The sequence below is a fragment of the Silene latifolia genome, chromosome 6 (assembly GCF_048544455.1).
Source record: "Silene latifolia isolate original U9 population chromosome 6, ASM4854445v1, whole genome shotgun sequence".
NCBI classification, from domain to species: domain Eukaryota; kingdom Viridiplantae; phylum Streptophyta; class Magnoliopsida; order Caryophyllales; family Caryophyllaceae; genus Silene; species Silene latifolia.
This window is the reverse complement of record NC_133531.1, coordinates 17113062-17134497: the sequence shown is the minus strand read 5'-3', so window position 1 is coordinate 17134497 and position 21436 is coordinate 17113062. Positions and strand designations below refer to the sequence as shown.

Sequence of the window (21436 nt, the reverse complement as noted above, 5' to 3'; positions counted from 1 at the left end):
AAAACTCGTAGCAAAATCACCATACTAACTCTCCATTATTTCTGCAAAACAACATACCTCTCTATGTAAGGCACTTATCTCCCAGAAGCATAACTCACGATCCACACTCGTTATGTACACGCACACTAGATCATCAAGTTCTTTCTTCCATTACCGCAAAACTCCTACACAACTTAACATGACACTAATTCCCAATACCCTACACTCACTGTCTCAACAAAAGATTATGAACCACCTGCATCTTTCGGGTCATTACCACACATGTTCTACGACTCACTTGCCATTACCATGTCTCTTTGAAACCTTAACTAGAACAAGATCATAATTATTGTAACGACCTCTCACAACCGTATCCCCTCAATAGAACATCACTATACCATGACAACAACGAAAACATATTCAACTCTATTTCCTATCATACTCTACCTCATTCTTAACTTAACCTGGTAAAGAGAACATCAATAAGCAAGACAACCGTCTACAAAGTAAAACCGAAACTCGCAGGGAGCAACATCAAACAAACAACAAACTATGTATAATCGGTATGTACTTTCGAAACTCGAATCATAATCATCCCGCCTAATCCACCACAACCGGTGACGGCATCACAACACCGCCACCAACAGCCACACCGTAGTGCGAAAATACCCGCATCACAACACTAAATATCGTGTCCGGATCACCACCCGAGGCACCACAACCACATCGATAGACATCACAACTGCATACAACTCCCATAAACACTCGACTCGGATAACTTTTCAGTCAAGAAAAACTTACTCAAATCCACTTTACTAAATCATAGCACAACATATTTTATGAATTAAACAGATACTAACCTCGTGAATATCATCCCCTTACCATATCACATATTGACATGTATCATGAATACAGACAAGCATAACTAGTCATGCCAAATCAGTCAAATTATTACCTTTTTGGATATCATTCCAACGTTCTCGTATCCAACATGTATTACAGAAAATTCAGATAACAACTTATAATTATCACACCATACCATTTCTTGTGAGGTCACAACCTCACACAAACATTTATATATATGACATAGACCCATAATCACATCCAACCAGTCAATCCTGATCACGTAAGTTACCACTCAACAAAGGTTACCTGTCGCCCGAGTTTAACTCATATGCCCCTCATAACATATTCCCCCATTCATACAACCATCACTTCCGGCCAAATATAACCATACCTTTACTATTCAACTATTAGCATCCGCCTCATCTAACCACATCTTATACCCTCTTACAATCATACACCACAATCAGGTCCCTACCAAATCAACCTTTTTAGAATTGCTACCTTTCTAATATACCATCACTCTTAACCACTAGTGACAACACCTCAAACGATAACACTACCACTGTCCGAACATCAAACCTCTTACACTTATCTCTAAACATCACGATTTCTTTCCTATCTTTGGTTGACATCCCAAATAACAAACATCGAATCCATCAACAAAATTACCTCAATATTCTTCCCAATACTATCCTTAATTGTATCATCATCTAACTCTCCGCCAAAAATCTCGTATCGTGCAAATATTCTACCAACTTCTTACTTTCCTTAATTCCTCGAAACTCATTACTAATCATGTTGTCCCAAAACTCCTCTATAACCATTAACTAACATCCTCGTGACGCTATCACACATTTCAATGATTCCTTACCTTTATATCACATGACTCCGGTGAATATTTTCCTCAGCTTACTTTTATCCTTCTTTTCTCTTTCCACTCAATAATACCAATTAATAGTTCAACTCCTTATTCCTTCTAGCTAACTCTTTAGAAATCCAGTTACGTTCTCACTGCCCCAAAACTCACATCTAATTATTTCATATCGATATCATCTCACTCTTTCTTACCACAAATATTCTCTTATTATGTCATCAATTACCCTTGCCACTAATCCATCCATAAAATCAACGTTTCTTGTTCAACAATTGCATCTTCCTTCTTACATCTCTAGAAATCAAAATTCCTTTCATACCGCTAATTGCCCAAGGAAAACCCACAATAGTTTCATCTCTTAAAAAGCCAAATCTCCACCCCGCGACATGTCTCCACAAAGTTCACTATATACCACTCTTCTCAACCCCTTTAACACGAACTTTCATTATGTATATTCTTAACCCACACGGCTCTTAACTACCTCCCTCCCTAATTCTTTACACATCTCCAGTTGTCACTATCCATATCCTTACTCTCAATCCTTTCATTCTCACGTTCCTTAGACTCACATCATCCTTTGCCCACATTCACTTACTTTTACGTTACTCAACATACAAACATATCACTCATCTCATCTCACAAAACATGCTCTATGTCTCTATACACCATACCAATCTTCCTTTTCTTTTTCCACTATCTATCACAACACATATAACTCATGTCCTCCCACCGAACTCATACTCACCACAGGTGCCACTCACTACACCACAAGATTGGGTAACTTACGCGTCAAGACCAATATACATGTAAAACAATGCATAAAGAGCAAAATAATAACTTTGAATTAAACATAATATGCAACGAATTCAAAAGATAAGCATATGACCCAAAACAGGGGTCACTAGATCGAGTACAGGCCACTCGATCGAGTAAGGGACTTACTCGATCGAGTAGGTCAAGATCAGAAGCACTTAAAACAAATCACCAGGGCTACTCGATCGAGTAACTGAGGTACTCGATCGAGTGCCCCCTTACTCGATCGAGTACCAAGGATACTCGATCGAGTACCCTAATTCTCAGCACTGTCCAGTTTTCGTAAAACAGTCATAACTCACTCATTACTTGGTCAATTTGGGCGTGTGACCTATCGTTAGAATCGTAAAAGGACAAGCTATCATCTCCAATTGGAATCACATCAAAATCATTTATGCATCTCAAGTTATAACAGTTTAAAGACAACCTCTTTATAAACGAAAAACACAACTATTGATTTTTACTTCCCAAACGACTTAAACAACAACCAAGCAAACAAAACCAGTCCAAAACTCATAAAACCAGTATTCGTAATCATACGTTACTATTTTCAAAAATCAAGCAACAACATGCATCATGCACATAGGTTATCTAACTTGTCAATCACGATTTACCCACATAAACATGCTCCACCCATGAATTTCATATTCTTATGCAATTACTTACTTAATCTCTTCCAACTAATTCATCAATTACAGCTACACACTTCTTACAACATATACCCATGAACAATCGTGGACAAGTACATAAACTTATCATACAACTCTATGCAGACAAAATATACGTATACAACACAACATTTCTATTCGCATGTTATTATTATGTCACATTATGAATCATCCATCATGTTTCTCATTCCAACCACAGTTCTATATATTTCATCAACAAGTTTCCTCATATCACCATTTTCTTTCACATGCTCAACTTTCTACTTCAACATCCAACAATTAACACATTCCATCACATTCATAAACCAGTTAACCAAACACACATACGACTCGACAAACACTTTCCCATGTGACCGGTTCAAAGTTGTAGGGCGACCCCTTGCGGCTTTAGGACGTCTCCCAAGCCTTTGCACTAGCTCCTACAACTTTTACCCCGGGTTCATTTTAATTGACTCCCTATGTCCATTAAGTTCATTGGTTACAGGTTTCAGGATCGTCGCTCTGATACCATTTGTAACACCCCCATACTCCAAGTGCCTTACCAGGACCACTCAGGTATGGAGACATCACCATCTCGGTTGCCCGAGGTATGATAATCAAATAGACAAAATAGAAACAACATTTATTATAATAGTTTAATGAAAGAATACAATCCTCGAAACCAAACTGAAAGTGCAATACATTATTCAAACTGCATTTCTCAATCGAAATGTAAATAAAAGACTAAACTACGGCGAAGACTCTATCGTCATGTCGTGGCCATCCCCAGCTATCCAGTACCATCTCTATACCTGCTCAATATCTGCTCACCATCCCCGAATGGATCACCGCAGGTTTTACAAAACAACACCGGGGTCAGTACTAATCACACAATCAATATAGACAACAGTAATAAGGCAAACAGACAGCTGAACCGTCACACACACACATACACCACCAACTCCCATCATCTCAATCTTGACCCCTTTGGACCACCGGACCACCAGCTGGGGGACCGCAGCCGTTCCCACCTAAGCCCCGCTCATCGTACGAGCGATAACCCTGTCCATTAATGTGCACATCCCCTTCCGTGGCGGGTTCCACGAAGGGCGAAACTAGGGCGTGAGATCACTCCCGCAAGTGACCCCACTCAGCCGAGAACGCATCTCGAGAACCATCACAACCAATCACAAACACAATCACAATCACAATCACAATCACAATCAAACAGCTAACTACAGCACATCACCAATATCCCATTATGGGACTAATACTGAGTAGGAAATCCTACCTGGAAAGCACAACACGCAGACGGTATCTACAGCTGTATCAAAACGGCTCCTCTACGAATTCTCCTCCTATCATACATAACACATAAAGACTACCATTCAATTACTACTCATAAAAACCCCCAATTACTAAATTAGGGTTTCATCCACCTTATCAAAACATAATATAAATTATACTAAAAGCTTACCCTCGACGCAAGGAATCCAACGACGCGAACTACGATACAAACCGACCGTCTGAACTCCGGGAATTGTCAAGAACGCGATTAGGAAGAAGACAAGTTGCTTTCTCTCTTAAACAGGTTTTAGGTTTTGTAAAAAGTGATTTAGAACAAAGACGAATTGGTTTAAATACCTTAATCGCGTAATTAACAAAACCCGAGAAAACTCCCCCGTAAAACCGGACACTCGATCGAGTACCCACGGTACTCGATCGAGTACCCCCCTACTCGATCGAGTGCCCCAGCTACTCGATCGAGTGCCCAACAGGTCAGAAACTATTTATCTTCGCAACTTGCCCTTACTCGACAGAGTAAGGGCTACTCGATAGAGTACCCCCAAGACATATAAATACGGAGTATTACAGTAGCCTCAAACTAATGACGGAGGAAAGGTATAGGGTCAGACGGGTTGTCTATTGCCCTTCCAAATGCGACATTGTTTCGCCACCGCCAAATCCACCAACAGGTTATCGCAAATTTCATCGACCAATTGTGAGAGGCTACAGGAATCGCATTACTTACATTTTTCGAAATCCAGCTCGTGAATGGCAACATTCGGATTCTTTATTGGACGGGTAGTTTCCAAATAACGTGCAATGCTATTGGCTCTGCCTCATGTGTAACTTCGGCTGATTTGACGAGTGCTAGTGCTGACTTAACGGAAAATTTCCCGTTAGATGAAGCGTTCCAATATAACGAGTCCTCTATATCCGGCTCCGGAGATAGATAATAAGCCGCTATTTTGAGGAGGTCCTCCCGTGTTAAAAAAAATCGAGAAAGCTTCCCATTTCCAACCCATTTGTTCATCCCACATATCAGAAACTGTAGCTCCTAGAATATCGTCAGGGATTGGTAAGATAGCTCTATCCTAAAGGCAACCTGGATCGACCTAGGAATGGTCCTAAAATAGGATCTTACGACCGTTTCCCACTGCCACTGTACTGCCCTTATTGATAATTTTTGCTTACGAGGTAATACCGGCCCAAACGTTAGACATATTAGGCCTCGGTTGGAACATATCGACATCACAGCGTCCATGACAATACTTGGCTCTTAGAACACGAGCCCATAATGTGTGTGGTTCCGAGAGGACTCGCCAGCCCAATTTAGTGAGGAAAGCCGCATTGGATTGTCGAGACGATCTTATGCCAAGACCACCCAAAGACTTTGGTCTTTGAACCGTATCCCAAGAGATTAAGTGTATTTTCCTGCGTTCTTCATTACCATCCCATAAGAATTTCCTTGTTTTTCTGTCAAGTGAATCACAGATGGACCGTGAGATTTTCGCCGTTTGCATACTATAATTGGCTAGAGTAGACAAAGTGGATTGTACCAAATTATTCTGTCCTGCTAGCGATAAATGTTTGGTTTGCCATCCTGCTAGATGATGCGTGCATTTTATATAGGTATTTCGTACTTCATTTGCACGCATTTCTATGCATTTTGTGTAGTGTTTAGCTACAAATGTCCCTCGAATTGTCTACTTTGGTTTGTCTTGTATTATTTGCATGTATGAACTGGAAAGGAGTATAATCATGCCTAAAACATGTCCCTATGCATCAATTTAGGAGATGAGTTGAGTCGGAGCTTGGAAACTACTAATTGTGATGCGCAAAGAAGTAAGATAGCTAGGCGAGCAAAGGAAGAACTTCAAATTACTAGTGCCTATTTGAAGAGCCATATCTCGAGTTATACAATGTATTTTCAGGTGATTCCAATTGGAGATGAAAGTTGGTCCTCTTAGCTTTCCAACGCCACTGAAAACGCTCTGTTTACCCAAGTAACGAAGAAATGGCGGCCGTTTGAAGTTCAGTGCTCATTGCAGGAACTGCGCGACGACAAAAAGTCGATCGACTATTCTTCTTGGTCGATCGACTTATCTGCAGTTTGGTCGAAATCTGCTTTATAATTTCGGTCCATTACTCCTCTTATTATTTAAGACGGACTTATTAAACATTATTCGGTTGTCTTTCATACTGTTAAACATTTCTTCCATTACTTTTTTTCTTATCATTCAACCTCATATCACGTTACTTTGCTCTCTCTATTATTCCGGATCTCATACTTGTGTAATTCCTATTCCCTCTTCTCTAGTAATTTAATTATAGTTTTAATTCTTAATTACATCTTCTCTTGATTCCTTTACTCCCTTGATTGCTATCATTCGTTTATTAGAATTAACTAGTTTATGTTATTTCCATTAATTCATCTTATTGCTATGTCAAAATTAGTTATTTCAATTATTGATATTAGTTCTACTAATATCATGCGTAGCTAATACCCTTTTTGCTAGGATTTAGGGGAGCCATGGCGGATTTGTAGTAATGTTATAATTAGAGCTGGTAGTTTTCATGTGAGAATTGTTAATCATAGCATATAATGGTAATTGATTAGTTCAATGCATGCGACTCATTAATTAATCCGCTAGAATTCAGACCTAGATCGAAAGATTGGAATGAATTAAGACCTGCTATGAACAATAGACTACCCTAATCAGAGCGAAAGCTATTTAGGAAGAATCTAGGGCGGATAGCGGACCGAAAGGACCTTTCCACTACCCTTCTCACTAGAGACTGACTAGACCTTACCTTTAACTGAGTTGCAAATCTGTTGTTGACGGTTCTTAACTAGGTTCGCAGATCTGTTGCTTTTCTCATGTTTATGTTGTCACTTGTAGCATTGAATCATAATTGGTAAACTCTAACCTGGATCGAAAGATTGGAAAGAGTGAGACCCGCTACAACACATTAGAATACTCTAATGAGGGCAAAAATTAAGTTAGTAGTATTTCAAGGCGAATTGAGACCGAAAGGAGATATTCACTACGCCTTAGACTGAGACATGTAGCGGACTTGTGACCTAGGCTATAAACCTTATACACCATAGTGAACAGACAATCCTAACTATTTCCTCTTTATTGTTTAAATCATAATTTTCTCACTACCTTAGCTTATTTCTTATTCTTATTGCTTTAGTTAGCTTAGTTTTATTATCAACTCAAACCCCACAATTCAGTGACTCGGACGGACTTGGTTGAGCAAGTAGAAACAATAGCCTTCCTGTGGAGATCGGCCCTACTTACCGCTGACTTCAGTTAGTAGTACTTAAGTATTTATTTTTGGTACTAAAACGACGGTATCACTAGACGTTTATTGACTTTCTCCTCAAGATGTGCAAACGTTGCTTTAGTCACTCTACCATTGATCGTCGGCATACCCAGATAGGTACCCAAGTCGTCAGTGATATCGAAACCCAATATATTAGTGACCTCCTCTCTGTCCGAGACAGCCGTGTTGGAGGAGAAGAAGATTTTAGATTTTGATATACTGACCTTTTCACCTGATGCCGCACAAAAATTATCAAGTACGTATTTAATAACAGGGGCTCTTTTTTATCAAAAACACTGGTCTATCGTCAAGCAAGATGTTTATAGCATGATCATGAAAGTCTTGGAAGGTAAGGGTCTACCCGAGGGACTAAATGATACACACATCGTCTTGATTCCAAAAGTTACTGCTCCGGAGCATATCTCGCAATTCCGACCGATAAGTCTCTGTAATGTAGCTTACAAGATAATTAGCAAGACTATTGCAAATCGTATCAAAAAAGTCCTTCCACGGCTTATTTCAGAGACTCAAAGCGGCTTCGTCCCCTGGCGTCAAATAACGGATAATATCGTAGTTTTTCAGGAAGCAATCCATACTATGAGAAGGAAGAAAGGGAATAAAGGTTATATGGCAATAAAAATAGATTTGGAGAAAGCATATGACCGTCTGAAATGGAGCTTTATTTACAATACGCTAAAAGATATGTGCTTCCCTCCTCTTATAGTCGACACTATTATGGAGTGTGTGACCTCCCCTTCAATGCAAATATTATGGAACGGTGAGCCAACTGAAACTTTCAAGCTTACACAGGGAGTGCGACAAGGTGACCCACTTTCTTCGTACTTATTTGTTATGTGTCTCGAAAAACTCCAACAAGCAATTGATATTCGGGTACAAGCAAAAGAGTGGTGTCCTATATCCATATGTAAAAACAGTCCAAAAATTTCGAACCTTTTCTTTGCTGATGACATGGTCTTCTTCACTAAAACCAGAGCAGACCAAGCCCATGTTACCAAACTAGCCATTGTTAAGATTGATTATTTTTCTAAAGTTTCAAAATGGTTAAAATAGGAATTAAAATTTGAGAATGGTTAGTTTAGTAAATACTTGAAGAAAAATGGTCATTTTAATAAAAGACTTGAATATATTGGTGATAAATAAACTGATAGAGTTGGAGTATAACTAAAACCCTAAAAGAACAGGGGTAATTAATATCTTCTCCAACTACGGAGTATTTAATTTTGGTGAATTATTATTTAGATTAGTAAAAAGCAAAACAACAAACACAAGAGAAGAAATCTAAACTAACCAAAGATACTTCGTGGCCGAGAAAACTCAGCCATGTCTCGATCCACCAGCAATCTCGAGTTCTACGGCATTAAAGACAAACGCCTTACAAGGTTTACACCGATTTTGAGATTTACATTTGTTGCCTATATTGTTATTAATTAGTATACATTAATTTATATTGTCTTTGAACATTCGTAGGAAGCAAATAGTGGCGATGCATCTCACGGAAATCGCAATCTTGGTGGAGGATGAAAGTTATCGAGATCAAATAAATAAGTACTCAGTTAGTGTCGATGCATATCACGGAAGCGGGAAGTCAGCAAACTTTCGTACGTTTGGTTAGTACATCCAACTTAAATTCTAATTAAGTAATTCCAATTATATAAATACTCTCTTATTCTTATAAAACATTAAAAATATATTTTCCAAAAATTAACGCATCATTTTTGTCTAGCAGTAAAGTTATGGCTATGAGGTCATAACTTTATTAACCTCTAAATCAAACAAAGTAAATCCATTACCGGATGACGACCTATACTATCTAATCTTCAGAAGATCTTCAGTAAACGAATCGTCTCTTCACAGGTCTCTCATCTTGAGTCTTGTGGTTGTTATTTGATCTTGATCTTGAATATTACGATCAAATGTATTTAAAGTTGTACCTCATTGGTCCAAACTTCAAGCTTGCTTCTTTTTGAAGTTATACCTCCTTGGGCCAAAATTCAAGCTTGCGTCATTGTAATTGTTCATTTCTATATTAAGACTTGAGCACACAATTACACGCATATGTTTATAATATTAAGTCCACATACAAATCATTACTGTCATTATCAAAACAACTAATTAGGACTAAAGGTCCAACAGTTTCTCTAGGACCCGGTCTATGGTTGATACTAATGTCGTAAGGTCGGTATCTCTAAGTCTAAGCAATTGACAATGTTATTAATACCGAGTTCGACATAATTATATATTTACCTTGCATGTGTGACCCGACCCCTTAGACTCCTTTTTATTATATAATTTATACCATAGTTTTTGTTAGTCACCAAACAAACAAACCAAACCAAAACCGAAATCGATCTTGATAGAAATCTTCCCATAGCATTTCACAACGTAATTCCCGTTTCCTTGTGTTCGACCCCGATTGCTACATTCATTTGTTGTTTAGGGTATTTATTTTTGCATAAGTACACGATAAGCCTATCAACTTACATTAACGGGTTACTTCGGGGTCCCATGTCAATATTCGCTGGACCTAACCACGAAAAGACAGGTTGAATCTAAGGGAAACTATGTAAACGACTTACTTCAGCCCGACTGGTTTATATCAAAATTCGATGGACTTAACCTCGGAAAACACTAGCCGGGGTCAAGTCAAATTTTTACAGGTATATCATAGATGCTTTAATGTTTGACCTTAGAATTTATAATTTTTTTAAAAATTACCCCAATTCATTTAATTCATATTTCTCGATTTTTATTTAGCCTCTCAATCACCATGTCAAGTAGGAACTCAAATTTAGATTTCAAGAGGACAAATCATTAGACAATTAAACTTAATGCGTCTTATATCCTAATTTTGTTGACTTCTAAATGCAAATATAATTTATATTTCAAGTCTAAATTCTTAAATATGACTTTATACAAAAGTTAAGTGTTATGATTTTTTTAAAATAATGATGTTTGAAGTGCATATCCGTGCAATTTTCATTAATTAACAATCGAAACTAAACAAAAAAGGGTTAATTTTTTAAATTTAAACGTGCACGGAGGAAAATTATTTTAAACTTGCACGGGTTCTACAAACGTAAATGAGTTTGACTAAATAAAAAATAGGTTTAACAATTTGCATGGGTATGCAACTATTTAGGGAGTTTCACTTTTACTAATTTTGTTTTATTTATCTGAATACTTTTATTTGATATGTAAGTCGGGTTTTTAAAGTCTTTGCCTAACAAGACAAAGTATTGAGTCAAATTTAACTACCAAGAAAATATATCATACATACTGTAATAACTACGTAGCCAATTGACCCTAATGCATTATCTTATCTATATTAATACAAAAGACAATACTCAATCATCAGCGCGCCACGTCATTAATGCAGGTTTTTTTTTGGGAAATTCATGTTATGGTGGGACCCGTAAGTGTGCAATGTATTTATTTTTTCAGATTTCCGTCTTTTCAAACATGCGATAAATTCCGTTTTACAACAAATTCTATGAAATAATATTATGAAAAAATTATATGAATTAATATTATGAAATAATTTTATACATTCCGTGTAAATAAAATTAATAGCATATACGCATGATGAATTGCAAATGCGAGTAACTGAAATTGAATTACATATATAATTTTTAAAATAAAATTACATAAGAATAAAATTACATAATTTCAAGAAGGAATAACATTTATATATATACGGGATCGAACATAAGCAAATGAATTACATACATATGTTAAAGTTGATTATATTAGATTATATTTCTTTTATCCGGATGTAAAGTCTTTTATGTATGCAATTTTTATTTACAAGAGTAGATTACGTTATTTCCTTATAAACCAGTGTATGTGAACACGTGTTTGTAACAAATTTAAACATAAATTATGTAGATCGTAGATTTAGACCAACTAGATAAGTACAATAGAAATGCAAAAACAAATATACATCCAAAAACATTAATACTGGCCCAAATACATACCCGTGCAATTTTGCACGGGTTTATAACTAGTTTACTTTAATTGCAAATGTAAATTGTAAGTCAAAACAAAAAAAAAAACTTAAATATGACTTTAGAACTCAAATATTACCATTGTAATTTAAAATTGTTGAACAAAAAGTAAAAACACTTATTACTTTATTTTAAAATTTTCTTTTTAAGATAATTAACTTTAAAAGGAGATAATTAACTATTATATATTATTTGTCGATATTAATTATCGGACGGTTAATTTTATTTAATAATAAACTTTAAAAAGAGATAATTAACAAAAAGTAAAAATATTTATTATTATATATTACTTGTTCAGTTGTTGGTATTAATTGTCGGGCAGTTAATTTTATTAAGAGAGAGGATATTGAGTTTTTATGTTTATATGATTATATCGAAGATAACATAGAATATACGAGTAATCTGTGAATATTTTTTTTTCTAATTTTTAGAATAAAACATAAATATAGACAAAACTTTCGTATACAAATTGTATACTTTTTTTATCAATAAATCTTGATAAAACATTATTCAGTCAGAACTTTGTGCATTTTTTTGTAAAAATCTTCATTCATTATTTAGATTTTACAAATAAAATGAATGAGTAAATTCGTGTAATTTTTGCACAGGTTTAAATTTAGTAAAATGTAAACAGATGACCGGAACGGAGGGAGTATAATAAATAAAGACAAAATATTGAAGACAAACAACAATAATAACAAAAATCGTGGCAAAAGACTAATAAACGTAACAATATTCATAGCAAAATATTAATAATTTGTGATAAAGTTTAGTAAATTGTGGTCATAAACATAACATATGTTTGGCGATATATTATGGCAATATACCTATTGATTAATAAAAAGTTTTTTCTTACGAGTCGTTTTTTCCCTCAAGGCTCAATGGGATCACGAATCCGGGTTTACAAAACACCATCAACGTAAAAACATAGATAGTCCCGTGAATTTAACTGGTAATAGAACTAGTGCCTTAAATAAAATGATCACACATTGTATTTTTTAAAAGGGGCCCTAATCTACACTTTTGCCTAGCGTCATACAAAACTCAGGACTGGGCCTGAGAACAACAACTATAATGATGGTAAATTGTTATTGCTTGAGGGTTCGGGATCGGGGGACAATATGGATGTATACTTACCCTTCGGAAAGCTTTTAATCTACGCAACATCGGCAACTTTTTTCAGAGTTCCCAAAGGTATCATTTTTATGGAATGTGTAATTCCTTGGTTTATTGAGTCACGAATTTAAGTTGATGGAAGATGATGGGTTGAGATTATGTAATCTGAGTGTTAAGAAATCCCTCAAACCTCCCCTTTCTTCTCTTGATCCCTCTCGCGAGCAATACACTATGTTTGTTTTCGGTTTTGTGCCTCTTACTAATGATGTTAAGGTCATTGCATTTCAATTGCAACAAAATAGACAGATTCATGTTGCTGTTTATACCCTTAGTGAAGGAAATTGGGTTGTGAGGGATAATAATGGTTGGGTTGTGAGGGATAATAACAATGGCTTTAATTTTGACTTTTCATGCTCATTCCGTGAATTGCGTGGCTTTTATAATCGATCGAACCTATAAGATAGGTGTATTAGAATGAAATGAATTGTACAGATTACAAGGTTAACTAGGCTATTTATACTAATCTTAGGGAGCTAAATAAGGCTATTAGATGAAGCCTTGTGCAAGACTTGACTATATTAACAAGATTATGATTACAAGATATTGACTAAAGTATTATGTGCATATGGTGATTGATATTTGCAGATTATGTGGATATTTGATTGCTTGAGGAAGATTCTTGAGGTATAGAAGATATACTGTTGATACGCCCCCGCAAGATGGACGTCGTGGAGAGGAGTCCAATCTTGTCTCGTAGTTCATGAAAGCGAAGCCTGGGAAGCGGTTTAGTAAGAGCATCGGCCAATTGATCTTTGCTAGCAACGTGTTGTATGTGAATGTGGCCAAGCTGAAGTTGTTCACGAACGAAGTGAAAAGAGAGAGCCATATGCTTCATTCTGGAGTGGAAGACTGGATTTTTGGCATATAGTGTAGCAGACAGATTATCACAATATAGTGTTGGGGGTTTTGTGACAGTGATATGAAGCTCGGTAAGAAGATTACGGAGCCAGAGTGTTTCGGTTGTTACAGCTGCGACGGCTCGAAATTCAGCTTCTGTGGTTGAGAGAGCAAGACCTCGTTGTTTCTTTGAAGACCAAGAGATTGGATTGCGACCGAGGTAGATAATATAGCCAGTGGTGGAGAGGTAGTTATCCTTATCTCCTGCAAAGTCAGCGTCACAAAAAGCGTATAAGCATAGAGGAGAGTTTTTATGGATTTGAAGTCCATGGGTTTGTGTTCCTTGAAGATAGCGAAGTAGCCGTTTTAAGGCGCCCTAGTGGTTGGACGTAGGATGATGAAGGAATTGAGCAAGTCGGTTGACCGTGAAAGCAATATCGTCAGTAGGTAAGGAAAGATATTGCAGACTCCCAACAAGAGCTCGATAGTCTGAGTGGTTATGAATCGGTTTGTCATCTTCACGAATTAGATGACTGTCGGTTGCCATAGGAGTTGTGGTTGGTTTGGCATCTGACATGTTGTATTTTAGAAGTAGATCATGAATATATTTGGATTGGTTTAAGTGAAGTCCAAGATTGTTTGGTGTGACTTCTATACCAAGGAAATAGGATAACGGTCCAAGGTCTTTAATAGAGAACCGGTTTGCTAGTTGGTCGATAAAATGTTGTAAATGTTGAGGGTTTGGTCCAGTGATGATAATGTCATCAACATAGACAAGCATGTATATACATATTGGTTTTGTTTTAAAGATAAATAAAGATGAGTCAGAGAGCGATTGTTTGAAACCATAGGTGAGGAGATAGGTTTTTAGTTCAGTATGCCAGGCTCGAGGAGCTTGTTTTAGGCCATAGATTGCTTTGTTGAGTTTACAAACATAATCAGGTTTTGATTCGTCAATAAAGCCTTGAGGTTGGGCCATATAAACATCGTCTGTTAATGTACCCTGTAGGAAGGCATTATTGACGTCAAGTTGTCGGAGAGACCATGACTGAGTGACTGCGAGTGAGAGAACTAGACGGACTGTGGTGGGTTTTACGACCGGGCTAAAGGTTTCAGTAAAATCAATGCCGGGTCGTTGATGAAAACCTTTAGCTACTAGCCGAGCTTTGTGTTGTTTTAGGGAGCCATCGGGATTATATTTTATTCGATAGACCCATTTACATCCAATTATATTCTGAGAGGGTTGAGGAGGAACTAATGACCATGTTTTATTTCGATCAAGTGCTTGAACTTCCTCTTGCATTGCTTGTCTCCATTGGGTTGAAACAAGAGCTTGTTTAACAGTTTTTGGTAAGGAGGTGGGTGTAGCGGAAGCAAGGACAAGGTTTGCATATCGTGGGTTAGGCTTGCGAATGTTGTTATCAAGGCGGGTGACAACATTGCGAGTGGGAGGAGGAGGCGGTGTAGATGATACGTTAGGGGCCGAGAGAGGTGTTTCCGTGGTGTTTTGAGGAGCCGTGGAAGGGTTGGTGGCCGCGGAGGTATCATTAGTATTGAGGTCAGTGGAAGTTGTGGAAGGAATTGGTTCGTGGGAGGTACGTCGAGTATATACTTGGGTTATGGGTGGTCGTGTTGAGTGGGTTTGGGACTGAGTAAGAGGGGTTTGTGTTGTGGGAGGTGATGGTAAGACAGGAAGAATAAGGTGACACCAATCATCCGGGTTAGTGTTGGTTGATGGTGATGGCGTGGTGGTGAGAAGACGAGTGTAAGCGAATTCGTCTTCTACAAATTTGACATGACGAGAGGTATATAAGCGATTTGTTTTTGGGTCAAGACAGTGAAAGGCACTTTGAGTGGATGAGTATCCAACAAAGATGCAAGGTGTTGATCGGTAGTCAAGTTTGTGTTTTGTGTAAGGCCGAAGCCATGGATAACACGATGTAGAAGTTATGTAATTTGCTATAGTTGGGTTGTACATTATGCATTAAAAAATACGGTGTTTGACCATTTAGCGTTTTAGTAGGGAGGCGATTTATTAAATATGTAGTCATACTAAAGGCAAATGGCCAAAATGTGGTGGGTAGACTGCGTGAGAAAGGAGAGGGCGAGACCGTTTCAACAATGTGACGGTGTCGTCTTTCAAAGATACCCATTATGTTCAGGGGTATGTGGCGGAGAAGTAAAGTGACTAATTCCATTATCTAGTAAGGCGGGAGTCATTTTTTGAAATTCTCCACCGTTGTCGGAGAAAAATTGTCTTATTGGTTTTTGGAAATATTTTTCGACTAAGGCTTTAAATCGTAGGAATACTTGTATGGTTTCAGATTTTTGTTTTAATGGAAATAACCAAATGTATTTGCTAAAGTGGTCAACAAATATGACGTAATATTTGTATTTTTCGCGAGAGTAAACCGGACTAGTCCATAGGTCGGAATAAATTAAGTCTAGTGGTGCGGTGGTTTTAATCGTTGAAGTTGCAAATGGTAGCTTTTTGCTTTTGCTAATTTGACACTATCACAAAGATTCAAAATTAGAGAAAATAGAAGGAAATAATGCATTTTTATTAATAGCTTTCATAACATCAATAGAAGGGTGTCCTAATTTATGATGCCATGAGAGGGTAGTTGAGCCCTTTTGGTTTGAGTAGACTTGTGGTTGCTTCGGACTCAACTCGTATATGCCGTCCTTAGCCCGGCCCTGAAGGAGTGTCGCACCCGTCGAGATTGCCTTAATAATAAAAGAAGATGAAGAAAAAATAGCGTAAGCATTATTATGCCGACATAATTGCGAAATAGACAGAATGTTACGTGAGATTTTTGGTACGTGCAAGACATTAGTCAATTGAATATTTGAATTAGGTAATTGAAACGAACCTGTATGGGCAATTTCGAGTGCGGAACCGTCTCCAATTATCAGCGAATCAGGGCCAAGGTAGGGCGAATGGAGGGCGAGTGTATCAAGGTCATGGGTTACATGGTTGGACGCACCACTGTCGAGCAAGTAGTTGTTGTTGGGTGGCCGGTGGTGGCGATGTGGGCTGCGGTCTGGCCGGTGGTCTTTGCGGGTTGGAGGGGCAGGGAAAATAATGGTGGGAAATAGCTTTCTAAACAGCGGACAGTCAGCTATTACGTGACCAACCTGACGACACCATTGACAGCGACCTTTGAAGGGTCTAGGAGGCTGGTTGGTGGAGGGTTGGCCGTGGGATTGGTTGAAGGCAGGTGTTTGGGCAGTGGTGGAACGGTAATTGCCTCGGTATTGATTATTGTGTCGATAATTGAGGTTGGCGGTGGGTTGAAATGGGTCATTGATTGGAGTTTGTTTCATGAGGAGTTCATGTTGAAGCAACTTCTCATGAAGAGCTTCAAATGTAATCAGGGGTGTCTCGTGCTCGGACGGCGTCGATTACTGGTTTGAATAGGTTGTAATCGAGACCTTTTAGGACCTTGGATACAACATCCTCGGGGTCCAATACTTTGCCCATTAACGCGAGTTGGTCGATACACGCCTTAATGGCGTGCATATACTCGGTAATGGATTGGTCAGCTGTTTTAAGGATCGAATCGAGACGATCCTTTAATTGGAGGATATGGGTGCGAGATGGGTTTGCGTAGGTATGAGCAAGAATGTCCCACGCCTCTTTCGAGGTGGTTGCGCGGACAATCAGTGCTTGTATTGTGGCTGATAAGGTACCCATTAGAGCACCTAAAATTAAGCCATCTTGTTTTCGCCATGTGTGGTAGGCGGGGTTGGGGGTTTCGTTTTGTCGGAGAGAGAACAAGGGGTGGTGGTTGAGGGTGGGTACCGTCAAGGAAGCCCGAAGACCGAACCCGAAAAGGATGTGGGTCACCGGAACCGCCATGAGGTATAATTGACGGAGGTAAGCTTCACACAGTGATTCAAGTTGAGTGAAGTCAGGGGTGTTTCAGCGTCGTGGGGGTTGGGTATGCGGTTGTCGGATTGAGTCATGATGGTTGGTGATTGAAGAAGGTTGGCAGCGGTGGTTTTGGATTTTTTGAAGGTGGCGGGTTGAGGACAGAGGTTGAAGACGGGTGTTTTGATGGATCGAAGGCTTTTGGATATCATATAAGATAGGTGTATTAGAATGAAATGAATTGTACAGATTACAAGGTTAGCTAGGCTATTTATACTAATCTTAGGGAGCTAAATAAGGCTATTAGATGGAGCCTTGTGCAAGACTTGACTATATTAACAAGATTATGATTACAAGATATTGACTAAAGTATTATGTGCATATGGTGATTGATATTTGCAGATTATGTGGATATTTGATTGCTTGAGGAAGATTCTTGAGGTATAGAAGATATACTGTTGATAGAACCCGTCTTACCTTGAGGAGGCAATACATTGGCTAGGAAAACCTCCTCCTGATAATGCTAATATTTCCCTTTTTAGACCGACACATCTTATTTCGCTTGATTTAGAAACAGAAAGCTTTTCATTTTTGGAATTGTCTGTTTTGTCGGATGAAGATAGTCAAAAATGGAGATTTGTGTTTGTTCTTCATCGGTGCCTAGCTGTTTTCAACAGTTCTCCTACTACTTTCAACATTTGGCTGCTTAATGGGGATAGGACGTGGACTTTGTGGTTTAGTGGACCTTCGAGTGACCTCGCTTGTAGATTATTTGCTGATTTGGAGCAAAGAACTAGTGTGTTATATTTTGATGGGGATGGTGATGGTGATGTTGGCTCTCTTGTTTACGAGAAAAGCTCTTACAGTATTGCTTCTGGCCAAGTGCGTTCTATGGGAAAATCTATGACTCATTTTGTTGATTTCAAGTTGTATTCCGAGAGTTTGGTTTTGGCTGGAATCAACGATGCCAACTCCCCTTTTTCATGGAATTAATGAAGTGAGGATGGTGCAATCAATGGAGTCTGTTGATAGTCACGCTTCCCATGGTGTTACCTGTTCTAGTAAAATAGCTAAATCCGACACTTTGATATGCACCTGTGTCTAATACTTCTTACCGAGTCCAAGCAACTTAGATGTCAAGTGTTAAGATATCATCTTTTGTATTGTTTAATGTTAGCTCTGCCATGGGGATAGTTCTTGTTTATACCTCAAAGAATCCAGGTTAGCTGCTTACTGCTAAACGGGCTGTTTGGTCGACCATGGCTAACCTTCCTCAGAGACCTGATCAGCCAGAGGTGTGTGGTGTTTTTTTGAGCAACGAGGGATGCACATATGCTTCAAAACACAGCTTTAGGCCCTCATGGCTTCCAATTGAACAAGTAATTTCTTGCTCTTTCATTCCTGTTGCCTATGTTTTGGGTCATGTATTTGCTGTGTAGTTATGGGTACTTTCTAATGCCATATTCCAAACTCATTTCCTCTCTCTTTTTGTGTGTATGGTTGTTCACATTGAGATTTATGTTCCTTGTGTGTTTGTGATTATTTCAATTTGGTTAAAATTCTGTATTATTGAAGTTTGGATAGGTATCAGAGTGTTTTCACACCTGTGAAATACATGTGCTCTATTAAGGCAACTTTATTAAATGTGTCAAGATACAGTTCACCCATGATAAAGGCACATGTGAGTATCCCACATTGAAAAAAGAGGAGAGAGTTGTCTATCATATAAAACCAAGGAGTTACTCCACCCATTGCCAATTGGTTTTGGGATGGAACCTCCTTGGACTTATATGCCGGACTCTCTCTCCTCCATGCGGGTGCGGCCCAGGCCCGATAATGGAACTTATCAAAATGTGACATGGGAGTTTGATATACATCTGGATCCCTTGCCTCGTTATGGAAAGTCCTGGAGGGATTGGAGAAATGTTGCTGTATGCTTATCGTAGTTAGCAAACAGGCAACATTGCTTATATTGAGTGATGACAAGCTCGGGTTTGTTGTGATTTTCCTATTGAATTTCGGGTTGTTTACTGAAAACTCATTATTTGTTTTGCGGGGGAATACATGTGCATTCACTGTAGCTCATATGGTATCTGCAAACACAGTCCAACTTGCAAATTTAACCACCCCATTGCTCAGTCTGATTGAAGTAAACCTGCCTCTTTACACCCCTCTATTGTTGAGAAACATACACTGCGGAATTTCCTGTTTTGCACTCTTGTTCTGCTCTGGCTCATTCAGGCGCTCTTCATATCGAAGATAATGCATCTTTTGTGCATGGCTTCGATGTCATCCCTTTATCTTGATGTCATACCCCGTCTTTTCGCATGCATTTGCAGTGTATAGCTAGGAACAAGATGATTTTTTTTGGAGTGAATAAAATGCAGGTTAAAGGTGAAAGAATTGCAAGAACAAAATGTTAGTAGTTACACAAATTTACTTTTTTAACGTGATTCTTGGCTTTGGCCCTTGTGTGTTGAAAAATGTTGTTTGATGCAATTTCCTATATATCGAAGATCTTATTTGCATTGTGGGCGTTAATAGGCTTAACATCCGAAACTGTGATATGGTCTTTTATAATGTTGATTAATTGGGGAGAAGAAAATAGGTCCACCATCTCACTGATGGACAAAATTGTCCTATGGTTTTATGCATCGTACCTTCTGCATTTATACTCCTTTTGTCCCATAATTCCGGGTCAATTTTTATTTGTTTTCCTTATTTCGGTGTACAATCGATATGTCAATCGCTGTTGCTTTCTGTTTTTTTTTTTTTTTTAAAGACCACCGAGGGCAGCCAAATCCAAAACATGTCCTAACCAGTTGCATAGAGCATAGGTGAGCCAGCTCATGCGCTACACTATTATGTTTTCTACTAACAAACGACCATAAAACTGACTCAAAATCATTACAAATAGAATAGATATCGTCCAAAAGCAAGTGGAAATTGCTCCTCTTTGTCTTCAGCTTCAAGGCATCGATAAGTACTTTACAATCACTTTCGACTACCAGACACAAGCATCCCCGTCTTCGTGCTTCCTTTATACCTGCCAAAACCGCTTCAGCCTCCGCCATAATCGACTCCAACGTCTCACGCCTATACTCGGTCATCCCCCACAATACCACACCCTCACTATCACGACAAACCGCACCAATACCCATTCCCCATCCTTCTTTAACCCCCGCATCCACGTTCAACTTCACCCACCTTACCTCCGGTTTCAGCCAACGCCCACCACCCTCATCACACACCCTAAACACATCCACCTTGACCTTCTCAAACACCCACTTATTAAGTTCCTTTCTAAGCTCCGCCACCCGTCGCACCACCCTAAACACATCCACCTTGACCTTCTCAAACACCCACTTATTGCGTGCTTCCCACATCGCCCAACATCCCAACATAAAAGTATCTATCTCACCGTCCTCCAGCTCCCTCCACACATCCTCTTCCCACTCCCTCACCCACTAATACCCGTCCGTCATACGCACACCAATACCCAACCTATCCCAGTATCCCACAACCCACATGCCCAACCAGAACCCCGAACAACACGAAGACAACTCTCCACCTCGTTACAACAAACCGGACAACCCATACCCGTCTTTTTTTAATCAACCAGTTTTACTACTGTTTTTCGGCATATTTTTGCGCTACTGTTCTGTTGTTTAATGTTCTCCATTGACTGAACACTGTCAGTTAGCTATTTACCTAGTTTTATTGAATGGCGAATAATTCTTTGTGAACT

The 21436-nt window shown here is 38.6% G+C and overlaps 1 protein-coding gene across 1 annotated transcript; it reads right to left on the bottom strand.

Moving 5' to 3' along the window:
- Positions 1-19760: 19760 nt before the first annotated feature.
- LOC141587632 (uncharacterized) lies at positions 19761-21074 on the bottom strand. The gene is made up of 2 exons (XM_074409107.1): positions 20508-21074; positions 19761-19781 (listed from the first exon to the last, which is right to left on the bottom strand). Exons 1-2 carry the CDS (start codon positions 21072-21074, stop codon positions 19761-19763), a joined length of 588 nt encoding a protein of 195 aa, XP_074265208.1.
- Between the last annotated feature and the right edge of the window lie 362 nt (positions 21075-21436).

What these genes read in the sequence shown, in the direction of transcription:
- LOC141587632 (XM_074409107.1), bottom strand. Translation starts at nt 21,074, where the DNA reads ATGTGGGAAGCACGCAATAAGTGGGTGTTTGAGAAGGTCAAGGTGGAT. An exon ending in ACCTATGCTCTATGCAACTG is followed by an intron (nt 19,782 to 20,507) that starts GTTAGGACATGT and finishes CTGTGTTTGCAG; the next exon opens with ATACCATATGAGCTACAGTG.